General features: G+C 41.5%; 1 protein-coding gene across 2 annotated transcripts in view; it reads left to right on the forward strand.

The window, feature by feature from the left end:
- The first annotated feature begins 420 nt into the window (after positions 1 to 420).
- Positions 421 to 15,904, forward strand: part of kcnd3 (potassium voltage-gated channel, Shal-related subfamily, member 3) — a 486,339-nt gene continuing 470,855 nt past the window's right edge. The window contains exons 1-2 of one of the 2 annotated variants that reach the window (XM_034172565.1): positions 421 to 730; positions 1,412 to 2,589. In XM_034172565.1, the coding sequence (XP_034028456.1) occupies positions 1,487 to 2,589 (1,103 nt within the window). In that variant the 5' untranslated portion in view covers positions 421 to 730; positions 1,412 to 1,486. Of the gene's footprint in view, positions 731 to 1,409; positions 2,590 to 15,904 lie in introns of both variants that reach the window. The other variant, XM_034172564.1, reaches the window with a different exon arrangement.

Here is a 15,904-nt window from a genome sequence, read left to right on the forward strand (position 1 = left end):
AATGTTGATTGTGATAATAAAGTATTTTGTTGTCACGTACAATGTTTGGTGAAATTCTATCCTAGGTCTTTTGGATCCTTTGGATCTATGAAGGTTAAATATGAAAAAGTATCGGTATCAGTATTGATATCAGCGATACTGGGCCTGTATTTACTTGGTATCGGATCAATACCAAAATCCCGGTATCGCCCACCTCTACCTCATACTGTATAACCCACACAGATCGTGGCAAACTCAGCCTTGGCGGAGGCATACACTCCCGCTGAGTACCAGTGTAGTTGTCGGTAATATTCCGTGAGGATGCTGACAGTGAGTAGGAGTCTTCTGAGTCCCACTGAAGGGTTTTTTTTTTCTATAAACGCAGCTTTCATCTTCGCGGAAAGAGAGAGACAGAAATGAGCGAGTGAGAGAGGGGGAGAGATAGAGAGCGCTCCTCCTCCGTCTCTTCACCTCCCTCCAGCTAAAAAGGTGGACGGTGAAGGAGGCGATGTGCTCGGCGGCGGAGTCCTCCTCCTCTCCTCATTCTTCGCACGATGGAGCCTCGGTTACAGCGGCTGAGCTCTTCCGCCTTCACTCCCACGCCTCCGCTTTTCTTAAGTAAATAACTCATTTCTTTACATGTTTTTCGTCTTTCCTTCTCTCTCCACAGACGCGTTTGGCAAGAAAACTGCCGAAGAAGAAGAATTAAGCAGCTTGTGTTTGTTTGGATGGAGGAGTTGGAATCGGTGAGTTCAATTTGAAGTCTTAGTTGGTAGCTGTTTATATTGTGAAAAAAACCTTCATATTCTGAGTTAATAGGATGCTTATTAACTGCTATAATGTTTTAAATAGTAATGACTGTTTTTTTTTAAATAAATCTGGTGTGAAACAGAAGCTTCTGGACTTCAACAGGTTAATGTTCTTACGGGTTATTTGTTTCACAACATACTGCCCAATTTTTTGTTGTTTTCGTGGGTGTTTAACTATAAAATGTGTTGAATTGCTGAGAAGTCTTCTTTTTTTAAGTTAACTCAGTAGGTAGGATGTGAGAATAGAACCTTAATTATCAGAAAGGTGAGACTTACTGGAAGTTGCAGGATGTCTCTTTGATCTTATTAAAGTTTACTCTTTCAGATAGAAGTATATTTTCTATGCGGAATTTCTCGTGCTAAGCGTTATATTAAATTCTGTTTCCCATTAGAACTGTATTCTTTGCTTTCTCAGCCTTTTTTTGGTGCATTTTTCCCTCTGAGCTAAACTTGTATTATACTCTAATATGATTGTGTTTGACTTGTTGCTTTCTACCGTACTTTCTGTTCACGTGTTACCTCTCAAAATATGCCTATAAATGTTCTTTTAATTCTCTCTTCGTGTCGTTGAAATCAACACTCCTCCACTGCTTGTGTTTGTGATTTTCTCTTGTCCTTCAGAGAGTGCATGAGCTGAAGTCAAGCTGGTTGTGAAGGTGCTGGACTTGTCCCCCCCTGCACCCCAGGCTGGACACAACATGGCGGCGGGAGTAGCGGCATGGCTTCCCTTTGCCCGGGCAGCAGCCATTGGCTGGATGCCCGTGGCCAATTTGCCCATGCCAGTGGCGCCCACTGAGAAGAACAAGCGGCAGGATGAGCTCATTGTTCTTAATGTGAGTGGACGGCGCTTCCAGACCTGGAGGAACACTCTGGACCGTTATCCAGACACCCTACTTGGGAGCTCAGAGAAGGAGTTCTTCTACAATGAGGAGACCAAAGAATACTTCTTTGACCGTGACCCTGATGTGTTCCGTAGCGTGCTTAACTTCTACCGCACAGGCAAGCTCCACTACCCACGTTATGAATGCATCTCCTCCTATGATGAGGAGCTGGCGTTCTTTGGCATTGTCCCGGAGATCATCGGTGACTGCTGCTATGAAGAGTACAAAGACAGGAGGAGGGAGAATGCAGAGCGTCTGATGGATGATCAGGAGGACAACAAGGACAGCAAGCTGCCAAACATGACCTTCAGGGAGACCATGTGGAGGGCTTTTGAGAACCCCCACACTTCCACCATGGCTCTTGTCTTCTACTACGTCACTGGCTTCTTCATCGCCATATCTGTCATCACCAACGTGGTGGAGACAGTGCCCTGTGGCTCTTCCCCCAATCAGAAGGAAGTGCCATGTGGCGAACGCTACACTGTGGCCTTTTTCTGTATGGACACAGCCTGCGTCATGATCTTCACAGTGGAGTACATGATGCGTTTGTTTGCGGCACCCAACCGCTATCGTTTCATGAGATCTGTCATGAGCATCATTGATGTGGTGGCCATATTACCCTACTACATCGGCCTGGTGATGACTGACAATGAGGACGTGAGCGGCGCTTTTGTGACGCTGCGTGTTTTCCGTGTGTTCCGTATCTTTAAGTTCTCCCGTCACTCACAAGGCCTGCGTATTCTGGGCTACACGCTGAAGAGCTGTGCCTCGGAGCTGGGCTTCCTGCTCTTTTCCCTCACTATGGCCATAATTATCTTTGCTACCGTCATGTTCTACGCAGAGAAGGGTTCAACCTCCAGCAAATTCACCAGCATCCCGGCCTCCTTCTGGTACACCATCGTTACTATGACAACGCTTGGGTAAGAGCAGACGTCTCTTATGTAGTTCTGAGCTCTGTGTGTGCACACGTGTTGCAATTGTGTGTGTGGGTTATGGCTGAGTAAATGTTTGACTATGATTCAGCTTGAAATGTGATGCCAAAAAAAAGAAAAGCTGACAACTGTGCTGGAAGTCAGTGCCCTCCTGACATGTCTCACAAACTTTACATATTATGAAGAAGTACTATATGGAAACTAGCAAAAAAATGTTGGTTCTTGCAAAAGATGAGGTTCATAATATGGAACAGTGTATTGAAATGGGGAAAAATGCATTGGGGAGCCTGTAATGTCGTACCTGCTGTGACATCACCAGGAGGTTTTCTAGCGAAGTGCCACGATTGCGCTCAGGCTATACAATAGGTGTGTTACACTTTCTACTGTTGTGCTGTAGTTGTTTCTCACACATCACAAGGTTCAAGCCTGGAGTAGAAAACTAAACTGATGTCTCCAACACAGTCGTTATAAAATCTAACGGATGAAATTATATGTGCCGATACAAAATGTGTATTGAACTGAATCTGGAGCTGATGATATTGTTCCACCTGCACGTCTGATCTGGTGGTATTTTCTCTGATAATCTCATCCTCTCTGCTACAAATGGAATGGCGAAGAAAACCTTCATTTTTGTGCACCGTTATTCCACATGGCTAGGGGACAAGGACAAATCAGGGATGTTCTCCCATTAAGTGGTGCACCACTGACTGTCCTTTACACATCACTGGTAAATGAGGGCGGTTATTACGGAATCAGGAAAAATATATAAAATTTGCTTTGTATAGATCATACAGACATAGTCCTTTTAGCATTATGTCGTCCTTTAAATCTGCCAGAATCATTTGAAACCATAATTCACATGCTGAGAGATGTGCTCTGGCAGTCATTGTCATTGCTGGCCTTGAAAATAAAGTTTTTCACACTCTGATGCTGTTCATCAAACGAGGAAAAAGAGTGTTTCAGTTATTTGAAATCACAGAGCAACAGGCCTAGATAGCTGTTCTCATAAAAAAAAAACCACACACATATCGGCTGTCGTCTTGGTGCTGTAGTTGTTGTTCTACTGCACCTGGTGTACTGCACATTTTCCATTTGTCCCTGAACTAATCAGAGCAGATCAGCTCAGTCTATTTGTTCTGATTTCAGGCTCATTTTATGCCCCACTTATGCATGTAAATATTTGTGCTATTCCAAACAGTATAACTGTCACTAGAGGTTGATGATATGGATTTTTAAGGGTCGATGCCGATACGATTATCGATAAAGTTTGGATGGCCGATACCGATATTTCAGGCTGATATTTGCCTGCAGTAAAATGTGTCAAATTTTAGTATAATACACTCTTAACAGATATCTTTCTTTAAATGTTTTGAAGCATATGTTTAATTCACTGAACCTTTCAATGTGACCGTCACACAAAAAGTACACAGAGCTACAACTAACATTATGAAGTTGAGTAAATGAACAAATAAATAAATAAACTAGACACAGCTCCAATCTGCACACTTCTATCTTCTATGCCAGTCTGTTTGATAGCAGCCTTCAGCACAGACAGGCTGAACTTGTGACAGCTAACATATCAAGTGGTACTGTGACCGGGATTTTGTTCAAAACCAGAAAGCAACGATTCATATTTTAAAAGAGTTATAGGGCCCCCTCAGTGCCTGAAGTCAGGGGGCATTAGCTCCATATGTTGGGCCTTTCTCGCACACCAGTGGGCCTGTGTGAAGTGGAATGAATGAAAGTAATTTAAGATTTTTAATGTTTTGTAATCGACTGTAAGAGCCACAACTTCAAGCAGTTTAACTTAAATATTATGCATATTTCATATTTCAGTTATTTCATGTTAAGAAAACTACTTCTTCCAAAAAAATTTTTCTTCAACATTTTTGAGTGGGATTGCTTTTTTATTTTATTTATTTTTAAACAATAGGGCACTGCAGTCTCGTTTGAACCCTGCCTGATATCACGGGATTTGACCACTTATGGGGACCTCCGCTGCCGTTGTGCAGTATACACACAGCATAACTTCACACGGATAAATGGCATACTGTTTTGTTTTCGGTTGTAATCATCGAAGCAGTCGTGAAAAGGGTTTTATTTTTTCAGTTCCCAGTGAAGAGAAGACAAAGGAAATGGGAGATGTCGTGTTGGTGTTAGTCTACACAGCTGACCAGAGTAGGTCCGTTCTCTCGCCTGCATAACCGCCTCGACTTGTTTGTGCTCAGGGTCATAAACAAACCGCAACACATACCCACTTTCCCACTGCGTCATCACTTTTTCTTTGCATTTTCACTTTGTTTGCGTGTAATTTGTCCAAAAACCCATTGAAAATGCCATGGTTTTCCCCCAGAAGTAAAGAAATACCCCTTTACTGCCTGCCCTCAAACAAGACTGCGGTGCCCTACATAACCCCTTTAAATAATTGTCTTATTTTGAACAAGAGCCGAACCTGGACTGATTTTCATTGTTCAACCTTTTTTAAGGGTAAAACCTGGATGAAAAACTTTCTGAATCATAGATTTTACACTTTCATGTTTCATAAACATGACACTGTGTACCGAAGATGATCGTTTATGATTGTTTGCTGCTTTAACCAGCATTTACTGTTAAAGTCTGCTGTTCACACAAGCAATCATGTGATCATTTCTAAACAGTTTGTACAGTTTTTAAATAGTTCAATGAAAACAATTAACTTTTGATTTCATGTGAAAATGAGTGAAGCCCCTCCCCTCTCTCCTTGTTTAGCTCAAAGCCAGGATCACAGGCTGTCTCTTCTTTGTCTTCATTTTGGAAATACAAAGTCTTTAATCTGTAAAATAAACTGTTAATTTCTGAATGTAACAGCAGGTACGGACACAGGAGGAGCTCTGGATAATTTAATGAAGGATTCAGATTCTGTGACTTAACTGAAACTCGTCACAGAGACCTGCAGTGGGAGAGAGACGCTGCTTTCAGCTGTGCACTGCAGAGGAAAGACGCTCTCAACTGCTGTTCACAGCACGAAACACTAAAGTCACTGACTGATGATCTGTTTTTTAAAATATGTACACATGAAGGTGGAACTTGGTGACGAGTGAGTCGCTACATCCAGTACTGCAAAAATAAACTGGCATATTGGCCACTATAAATAGCCAATATCAATATCCCAAAAAAAGCTGAATATTGGCACAGATAATCCCAAGCCGATACTAAGTAAAACATCCACTTGAGGGCACTGCAGAAGTTTCTGACATCAAATATGGCGCTGGAAAAAGAGGTTGCAATAATCTCTACTTCAAAAGAGACATAAACGTAGGTTGTGTTTCACTATTTAAATGCTTCACAATATGATTATATTCAGGAAACTCTTATTAAGATATTCTGCCACTTTTAAATGTTTTCTGTGTGTCCATTTGGGTCATGTCTCACTTGAACTATTACACAGCCACATCATTTCGTGTGTATGCATAAGCTTTCAGAAAATGTGAACAAATGGACAAAAAAGACTGCAGAGTGTGGACAGCCTTTAGAGACATACCTCTATTGTTATTCTAATGTTTGCTATTGAAACACAGTCTTAAAAATTATTATCTACGGCCAAAAAATAAATAAAAATATAAAAATGTAAGGATATTTCTATTTCGCACACAGTACATCATTAACCTCCAGTCTAAGGATTGTTGTTGTTATTTCTCATTAAAATTTATGAATTTGAGTCTCACAACATTTTATGATTTTTATTTTCATGGATTTGTGAGAGCAGTCACTCTCCCCATCTGTTTATCTTCACTTTTATGTCTTCATATATTTCCTCCTTCTGTTTATGGTGGTGAGTGGAACCACGTGTAATCATGTGTCATTAATTTTTTCAATGTTTGCTTGTGTGCAGAGTTCTCTGAAACGGTACTATTAGGCGTAATGGTGATGTGGTTTATCAGCATCCCCTTTTGTGGATGTGTGAGTCAGACTGGCGAGGCTGACAAATTACAGCATCCTGCTAAATGTCAGAGTCATGGAGGCCATAAATGGCTGTGAGCTCATTGCTGTGATACTGTTGGCACCCCGTCATTGTGCTCCTCCATTCATAACCAGCCAAGAAGATCTGGTGTTGAGCAGATGTTTGCTTCTGGATTGGTTGTTTGGTCTGTGAACAGATGAGTATCCACCTAGCTGTGAGGAAAATCGCATTCTTTGCTTAGTTGCCCATTAATTGCGTGTGCACCCAGCAGCTAATATTGCCTTCCACGTGAGCCCTCTCACATTTTTACAAAGCTCTTCCCAGTAGACTGAGAGCTGACATGCTAAACTAGTCTCCTGCTGCTTTTTAGGCTTGTGGAAAAGGAAGGTGTGTATGTTCGTATGTGTGCAGGTTAAGTTACTGATCTTGGCCTCATCAATAACACAGGGCCCACAAGTGTGTGTCAGTGTGACTAACGATGGCCCGCTGCATCTCCTGACAAATGTAAACCTACCCGACATTCTGGTACATACATTCGCTTCACGCCATAAACACACACACACACACACTGACCTTAGAGACATATAGTGTTTGGGTGCCATGTAAGACTTTTGGTGTGGATTGTGTGGCAGTACGGTAAGCTCGTTGTTCACACAAATAATTCATGAAGTAAGCCCAGTTTCGTTAGATGAATTCACAAGTACAAGCTCTGTTTTGCCTCACTTTCCTTCATTAGGTCACTTTGAAATCTAAGGAAAAGTATCCTGTCTCTGTGCTGTGCATCCATTTGTGCTCACCTGGTTAAATCTAATGAAAGGCAGCTCCCACAGACAACGGTTTGCTTGACTTCTTGTCTTCTACGTAAGGGCCTCAGGACTCTCTTGGGATTGTGTTCAGCTTTGTTCTTCTCAAAGAGACAGTCACATCATCTGCACACTTATGTTTAATTTACTGATAACTTATATGCTTTACCTGTAATGTTTGTGCTGCATTTGGAAAAATGAGGTGTGTTGAGAAATGTTGTGCAGATGTTCATGTCTATGTGCACCTCAAATTGGGGCACGTCCAATTGTGGGGTCTATAATTTATTTATTTTCTGGTGCAACCTCATAACAAGCACAGTGTGTTAAGTCATGATCACAATGGCATTAGCTGGGTTTATGTTTCAGATTTGAACAAAAGTTAAACAATATTTTCCAAATGTTGAAAAAAGAAGCAAAATTACAGCGTTTCCGCTGAGTGATGGAACGCGGATGTATTCCAGCGAGGCTCTCACAAGAACTGTAATTCCAATTGCCATGGTGACAGAAGGGTAAGTCCCGCTAAATATTGTGATTTTTTTTTTTCTACTCTAATATTGCTGTTAGACCTGTTGCACTGTTGCAATAATGACATCATTCTATATATATATATATATATATATATATATATATATATATATATATATATATACACTCAACAAAAATATAAACGCAACACTTTTGGTTTTGCTCCCATTTTGTATGAGATGAACTCAAAGATCTAAAACTTTTTCCACATACACAATATCACCATTTCCCTCAAATATTGATCACAAACCAGTCTAAATCTGTGATAGTGAGCACTTCTCCTTTGCTGAGATAATCCATCCCACCTCACAGGTGTGCCATACCAAGATGCTGATTAGACACCATGATTAGTGCACAGGTGTGCCTTAGACTGTCCACAATAAAAGGCCACTCTGAAAGGTGCAGTTTTATCACACAGCACAATGCCACAGATGTCGCAAGATTTGAGGGAGCGTGCAATTGGCATGCTGACAGCAGGAATGTCAACCAGAGCTGTTGCTCGTGTATTGAATGTTCATTTCTCTACCATAAGCCGTCTCCAAAGGCGTTTCAGAGAATTTGGCAGTACATCCAACCAGCCTCACACATATATATATCATGGTCAGTGAGAATTCCATGTCTAACTGGTGTGCATTATTTTTGTGTATACGCACACGTAGTTCGGCGAGTTAAGTCACTGTTATAATCACTCCGCTCTGGTCATCACCATAGCAGTGCGTAAATCAGTTGGCGCTGATCAGCTGTATTTTGACAGGTGAATGAGAGAAACATGATAAAACATGGATTTCCAAGTGAATTTTAATATTTTTGGCTAAAATAAAACATTTGAGGAACGGAAAGAGGAGGAGAGTAAACAAGAAGAACAGCAAAAGCAACGGCGTAAAGATTTAACATCGGACGAACTGGACAAGATTGAAGACAGGAAAGAAGAAGAGAACAGTTCTATCCTTGCGGGCTGCCGGAGTGCTCCGCATCAAAACAGTGAGCGTAGTTTCTGGACCTGTTGCCAGGAACAAAAGCGCCACCATGTTGAAGTCTCACAGGACATGTTGTGACATGCTCATCCTCTTCAACAATTTCTCGGATAGTCACAGGACTGAAAAGCCACCGAAAGCCGTCTGAATCTTCCGAATGGTGGAAGAGGTGAGCATGTCACAACAAGTCCTGTGAGACTTCAACACGGTGGCGCTTTTGTTCCGCCATCAACTTCGTGCCCAAGCCATCGGCATGAATTTCGCTGCAACTCTTTTCATGGCAAAATCTTTTGTCATAGTGGAATGTGCCGAGAAAGTGCTGATGTCCACCTCTTCCGCAATTTCTCAGATAGTCACACGACGGTCCCACATCACCACAGCGTTCACTTTGGAATGATCTGGTCAACGGCCGCTCTCCACCATTGTGCGGCCGTCTTTAAACTGGGTGTACCGCTCCTTAATCTGTGTGATCGTCACCGAAAGCCGTGTGAATAATCCGAATGGCTTCCACCTGGCTGTTGCCAAGTTTCTGGCAAAATTTGATGCAGTCGCGCTGCTCCAGTCATTACGCCATTTCCTTGCAAAGAAAAAAATGACGAGACTACACCCATCCTCACACAAAGGCAGCTTACAAGCAAATGACGCAATCGACAGGTGTGAAAAAATTCACGCATGCGCACGAAGGTTCAAGGTTGGCTCATGCAAGCACACGTGATTCAAATCCATCAGGTTTTTGAAAAAATAAAAAGGTCCGATACTTTTCTAACAGACCTCGTATCTATACCCGCACTCTTTTACTACGAAGCCACACTGTTGTAACACGTGCAGAATGTGGCTTGGCATTGTCTTGCTGAAATAAGCAGGGACGTCCCTGAAAAAGACGTTGCTCCAAAACCTGGATGTACCTTTCAGCATTGATGGTACCATCACAGACGTGTAAGTTGCCCATATCATGGGCACTAACACACCTCCATACCATCACAGATGCTGGCTTTTTGAACTTTGTGCTTGTAACAATCTGGATGGTCTTTTTCCTCTTTTGTCCAGAGGACATGAGTCCATGATTTCCAAGAACAGTTTGAAATGTGGACTCATCAGACCACAGCATACTTTTCCACTTAGCATCTGTCCATTTCAAATGAGCTCGTGCCCAGAGAAGGCAGTGGCATTTCTGGATGTTGTTGATGTATGGTGGTGTGCATGGTAGAGTTTTAACTTGCACTTGTAGATGTAGCGACGAACTGTGTTAACTGACAGTGCTTTTCTGAAGTGTTCCTGAGCCAGGCAGTAAGATCCTTTACACAATGATGTCGGTTTTTAATGCAGTGCCGTCTGAGGGACCGGAGTTCACGGGCATTCAATGTTGGTTTTCGACCTTGCTGCTTACGTGTAGAAAGTTCTCCAGATTCTCAGAATCTTCTGATTACATTATGGACTGTAGATGATGGAATCCCTAAATTCCTTGCAATTGAACATTGAGAAACATTGTTCTTAAACTGTTGGACTATTTATTCACGCAGTTGTTCACAAAGTGGTGATCCTCGCCCCATCTTTGCTTGCGAACGGCTGAGCCTTTTGGGGATGCTCCTTTTATACCCAATCATGACACTCACCATTAGTGTCCTCAGTTCCTTAACGCTTATTGAGTGTTGTTAGAAGGAGAGGTGATGTAACACAGTGGTAAACATACCACTATCCCAGCTTTTTTGAAACGTGTTGCAGGCATCCACTTCAAACTGAGCAAATATTTGTACAAAAACAGTAAAGTTTATCAGTTTGAACATTAAATATATTGTCTTTGTGGTGTATTGAATATAGGTTGAAGAGGATTTGCAAATTATATTCTGTTTTTATTTACATTTTACACAACGTCCCAACTTCATTGGAATTGGGGTTGTACATTTCACACAATGTCCCAACTTCATTGGAATTGGGGTTGTAAGATGAAAGCCTAGATTTGATGTTTTGGTGAAAGAACTGAGTACATTTATTTTTATGGACTTTTATAGCCTGAAAGATAGAAGACAGCACTCGCTCTGTCTGTGTCTCTCTCTCTCTCTCTCTTTCTCAATTTCAAAGGAGCATTATTGACATGGGAAACATTACATTGTCAAAGCAAGTGTTAAGAGTAAAAATTAAGTCCTCTCTGTCTGTCTCTACCTCTGTCTGTCTGTCTCTGCCTGTCTCTCCTTCTCAATTATCAGTTTCAGTGGAGCTTTATTGACATGGGAGACATGTTTTCATTGTCAAAGTAATTGTTCAGAGTAAAAATTAAGTCCTCTCTCTCTCGCTGTTTTCCTGCTGAACAAACTTGTAACTTTAGATACACGAAGCCTTTCAACTATAAAATAAACTGTAAATTTCTAAATGTGTCACCAGCGATGCTCACATGACAAACTCTGGATTAATACTCAAGTATTTTAATGGATATTTTTTCCCTTTTAGCAGACAGAATCTCTGTTCGGCTGTCCTCCTCAGCTGCACTCTTAGCTGGCATTTCACATCCTCAGGAGGTTGAAGCAGCTAATTTTTCAGCACACATTTTCAGCAACAATTCAGTTAATTTTTCTGAAAATCCCTGCTCGATGAACAGACAATTTGAACCAGAGAGCCGGGCAGAAAATTTGCCATGACCTGCAACTTCAAACACTCCTTAATCTGTGTAATCCCCATAAAGTCGTCGCTGAAAGCCATCTAAATTTTCCGAATGGTGTCCACCTGGAGGTCTCTCACAGTTTCTGGAAAAATTTGATGCAGCAAAGCTCCAAATCATTCAGACATTTATTCGCAATAAAAATCCGATGAGAGGGGTGGACCACTGCTCACACAAAGCCTGCTCACAGGCGAATGACGCAACCGACAGGCGTGAAAAAACTCACGCATGCGCACGAAGGTTCAAGCTTGGCTGATGCAATCACACGTGATTCAAATCCATATGGTTTTTGCAAAAAATAAAAAGGTCTGATACTTTTTGGACAGACCTCATATTTTGCTAGGTCCAGAAGTGCTAAACCTAAAAGAGTGGCTGATGTGGAATATTATTCATTGATAATGATAAATAGATATTATCCTTTCAGACAGTCACATCATTTTCCTTTAAAAACAAAAACAAAAAAGCAGCCATGCTGATCACAGTGGAGTTTATTGAAAATATTTCATCAAATAAAGCTGAGCTTCTGCAGAAAATAGTTTGGCTCTGGGGTGTACGATTCTCAGTCCAATTGATAGTGGTGTTTTTCCAAGGGATTGGGTTTTGGTTTTGTGTTCCTTTTTGAATCTTTGTGTGTTTGCATTGGACATTCCATCTGTCATGCACAGCTTGATGCCGCACTGCTGTTACAGTGTAGAGTTGAAACTGTGTGAGCAGAGTCATGGTGGAAGAACAGACAGATTTATGGAAGGGCTTTTTCAGCGTGTTTGTGTTTTGAAAGGAAAAGGCAGATGTCATGTCACATTGACCAGAGCAGAGTCTGACTAGTTTTTACAAATGTAACTGATAGTCATAGCAAAAAATGGCATAAGAGGTTTGATTCATCACTGAATGCAAAACATCTTTATGGTGATCAGAGATTGTGGGTTTTCTGTCAGAGCAGAGAGTGAAAGGGTTTAACCCCATCACTGATGAAAGAAAAGATGAAGCTGCTCGACTTGATCACCTTTTCGGGATGAAGTGTGAAACATCCTCAAGAAGCAAAACAAGTCCCATTGACTTGACTCAGTGTGCTTGGATGAAGCTTCTACATTTTTCAGCAGGTAAACAAGAAATACTTAAAATATTCTATAAATTTATGCCATCAGTTTCATTTAACATTCTTAACGTTAAAGGACTTGGATTAGATATTAGTGAAGGACCTAACCAGACATGCACATAACTGGTGCTCACAGTGCTGGTGTGTGCTAAAATTAAATGATTTGCAGCTGAATACGAAGGAAAGCACTTCTCAGGAAGACAGTGATGACAACAGATTGTAGTAAAAGCACTTCCCTCTGTGTTTTCCATGAAGATCATTTATGTGCACACCCGAATCTGATGATTCTTTGATGGGGCACAGTTCTTTTAGTTCACTTCAGTTAAAACAACTGTTCTGATTTTGTTCACCAGGTCATTCAACAGCATCTACTTATATTCATACAAAGAAGATCACAGTCAGGCTTCTTGTTCATTAATATTTGCTAAACCTGGGACTGAATGCACCCACTTCGAGCAAAAGAGAGCGCATAACTGCCTGAAGGAACCAGCCCTGTAAACATGTGATATAGGACACAGATCTATAGTACCAACAACAGACTGAGCCCAAATACCCTACCTGATCTCACAACATCAGGGCAAGAGCGACCAACATCTAAGAGTGCCAGAGCCAATGAGGGAGTATCCTCCAGGTGGGAGTCCAACTGAACTCCTGAAAATTTATCCAACTAGTGCTGATCTGTGCTGAGCAGCATACAGACCTCCCACTGAGTGACAAACATGAGCCATGTGGAGGAACTGCTCGGGAAAACTTGATGCCAAACCTGACCGGGTGTAAGAGCTGTTTAACTGTACTTCAAAACTGAGATGAAAATCAGACACTGAAAACCTTTGAAATGTAGTTTTAAAGTGGCTTCATAGGAACAAGTTTCCACCAGGACCAACCATTTTTTAAAACTTACTTAATTGTTATGCTGCATTTACACATAACAACACTGTTGTGCGCGTAACAGCGCATCATTACGTTCTGTCACGTTGTGAATGAGGTGAATTGTTTCCACATACACACACCCATATTCATCCTACCATCAACTGCTGAACAATTCAGATTGCTCCAGTTTGCTGCTCAAAATCTAGATTAATTCTCAGCAGAAGAACTTTGTGATTGCATGCTTAGTTGGGCTGTGTGCCATGGAGTGGCGCAGAGAGGAGGAGGTGACGGATAGAGCCAAATGTGTGGCTCCACGTGGTTCTCGTCTCGCTCGTTTCCCAAACATCAGGCGCAGCAGCAGCATGTGGAACACCTGCAGCAGTGCGCTGATGAGCATTGGAACGAGACTTTTAGCCGACTTGGCGTCACTGTCCTTCTTCAGCATACAGGGCAATGAAAATGAATGCAGTGCAGCAGCCTTTAATTGTGCGCACGTCAGAGAAGAATGCTGTCACACTCTATTAAGACGGATCAACATGCTCAGTTACGACCTCCACGACATGAGGCGAAATGAGGGTGGTGTATGACATTCCTGGAAGATTTTTTGACAGCCAAAAACATGCTCCAAGAAAATCACGAATATCAAGACTATCACGCACCAACACACACTATTAAGAAACCTATTCAGTTGCGTTAAGTAACGTTAACAATGTCAGGAATGTGCCAAGAATAACGAAAATATGACATTCATAACGCAGCCTGTCTATGTGTAAACACAGCATTAGCAATCAAAATGGTAGAACACTTTGATGCCATTCTCTACTTTCTCCCAGTCCATCTAAACCCATTTCTGTGGTCATGTTGCTGCACATACTTGCTTCCTTTTGTTCTGTTCCTATGCCTTTTTTGGCTTCCTTTGTTCTGCTCTTTAATTTTTGAGTTAAATTTCTGGGTTTCTGCATAGAGTTTGGTGGCACTCAAAGTAATACAGTTTGGCTGTGACAAGATGATTGACACAGACAATGGCACATGAAGGTTGACAACATGGTGTTCATTCCATGAAAGCACATTGTTAATAATGAAGATTTTCAGTAATTGTGACTCATTCCTTTGTCAAAACATTTGTGACACCTGCATTCTCTTGCTGGTGGTGCTGCTGTTGATTAAATTTGGGTGGCTTTTAACCAGAGCTTCATAAAAATGCAAAAGCATCCAAAGCTCTGTGGATCATGTTATGGAAAATACTGCATAGAGCAGGGGTGGCCACGTTCGGTCCTTGAGAGCCACATTCCTGACACTCTTAGTTGTCTCCCTCCTCCAACACACCTGAATCCAATGAAAGGCTCATTAAAAGTCTGCTAACGAGTCTTTCATTGGATTGAACTTGGCCACCCCTGGCATAGAGGTTCATAATATATGGCATATATGGACTGCATTTGAATGGACTGCATTTATATAGCGCTTTTCCATCTGATTCAGACGCTCAAAGCGCTTTACAGTTATGCCTCACATTCACCCCGATGTCAGGGTGCTGCCATACAAGGCGCTCACTACACACCGGGAGCAATAGGGGATTAAAGGCCTTGCCCAAGGGCCCTTAGTGATTTTCCAGTCAGGCGGGGATTTGAACCCATGATCTTCTGGACTCAAGACCAACACCTTAACCACTAGACCATCACCTCCCCTTATACACATATAGCATTAAACCATGTTGTAAACAAGGAAGGTTTTAGCATTACAAGTCATTTCTGCATTGAATGATGTTGGTGATTATTACCTCAGCCAACAAAGTTGGGTCATGTTTCCGTCCCTGTTTGTTTGTGAACAGCCTGGAGCCCATTTTCATATATCGTTATGAAATTTTACTGAAGATTCATATCCTGAATTTGTCAGTCTTTCACCAAAACATCAAATCTAGGCTTGCATCTCAGATGTACCTTCTGGCAAATTATAGCTGAACTTTCAGGTCTTCTTTTTAATAAAATCTTCCTCTATACCAATTCATCATAAAGCTGTATCACTGGTGATACAAAATGCAAAAAACATGCACTATGCACAGTTTCTTCAATCTGGCGAGAGAAGCCTATAACTTCTTCTGGGTTGTCTGGGTGTCTTGGTGGTTTTCTTCTTCTTCTTGCACAGTCACTCAGTTTTTGAGAACTATCTACACCATGCATATTTACCATAGAGTGCCATACTTTATAGTTGATGTAAATAAAAATCCAAATCATGTTCAATGACTTGTAAATGTTCATGTATCCATGTTCTGACTTGTCTGAAGAAAACTGGCAATAAAACTGATTACTTACATAAAAAGCATTATATTTGTTATGTGTCGACGCGGGTTGAGGAGCGGACCTGCGTCTGACGGAACCCAGCGCTAAAACAACCAGAAAGCGGTTCCAATAACAAAACAATTTTATTTTTCCTCCTTCTGTGCAA

This window comes from Thalassophryne amazonica, chromosome 6 (genome assembly GCF_902500255.1).
Source record: "Thalassophryne amazonica chromosome 6, fThaAma1.1, whole genome shotgun sequence".
NCBI classification, from domain to species: Eukaryota; Metazoa; Chordata; class Actinopteri; order Batrachoidiformes; family Batrachoididae; genus Thalassophryne; species Thalassophryne amazonica.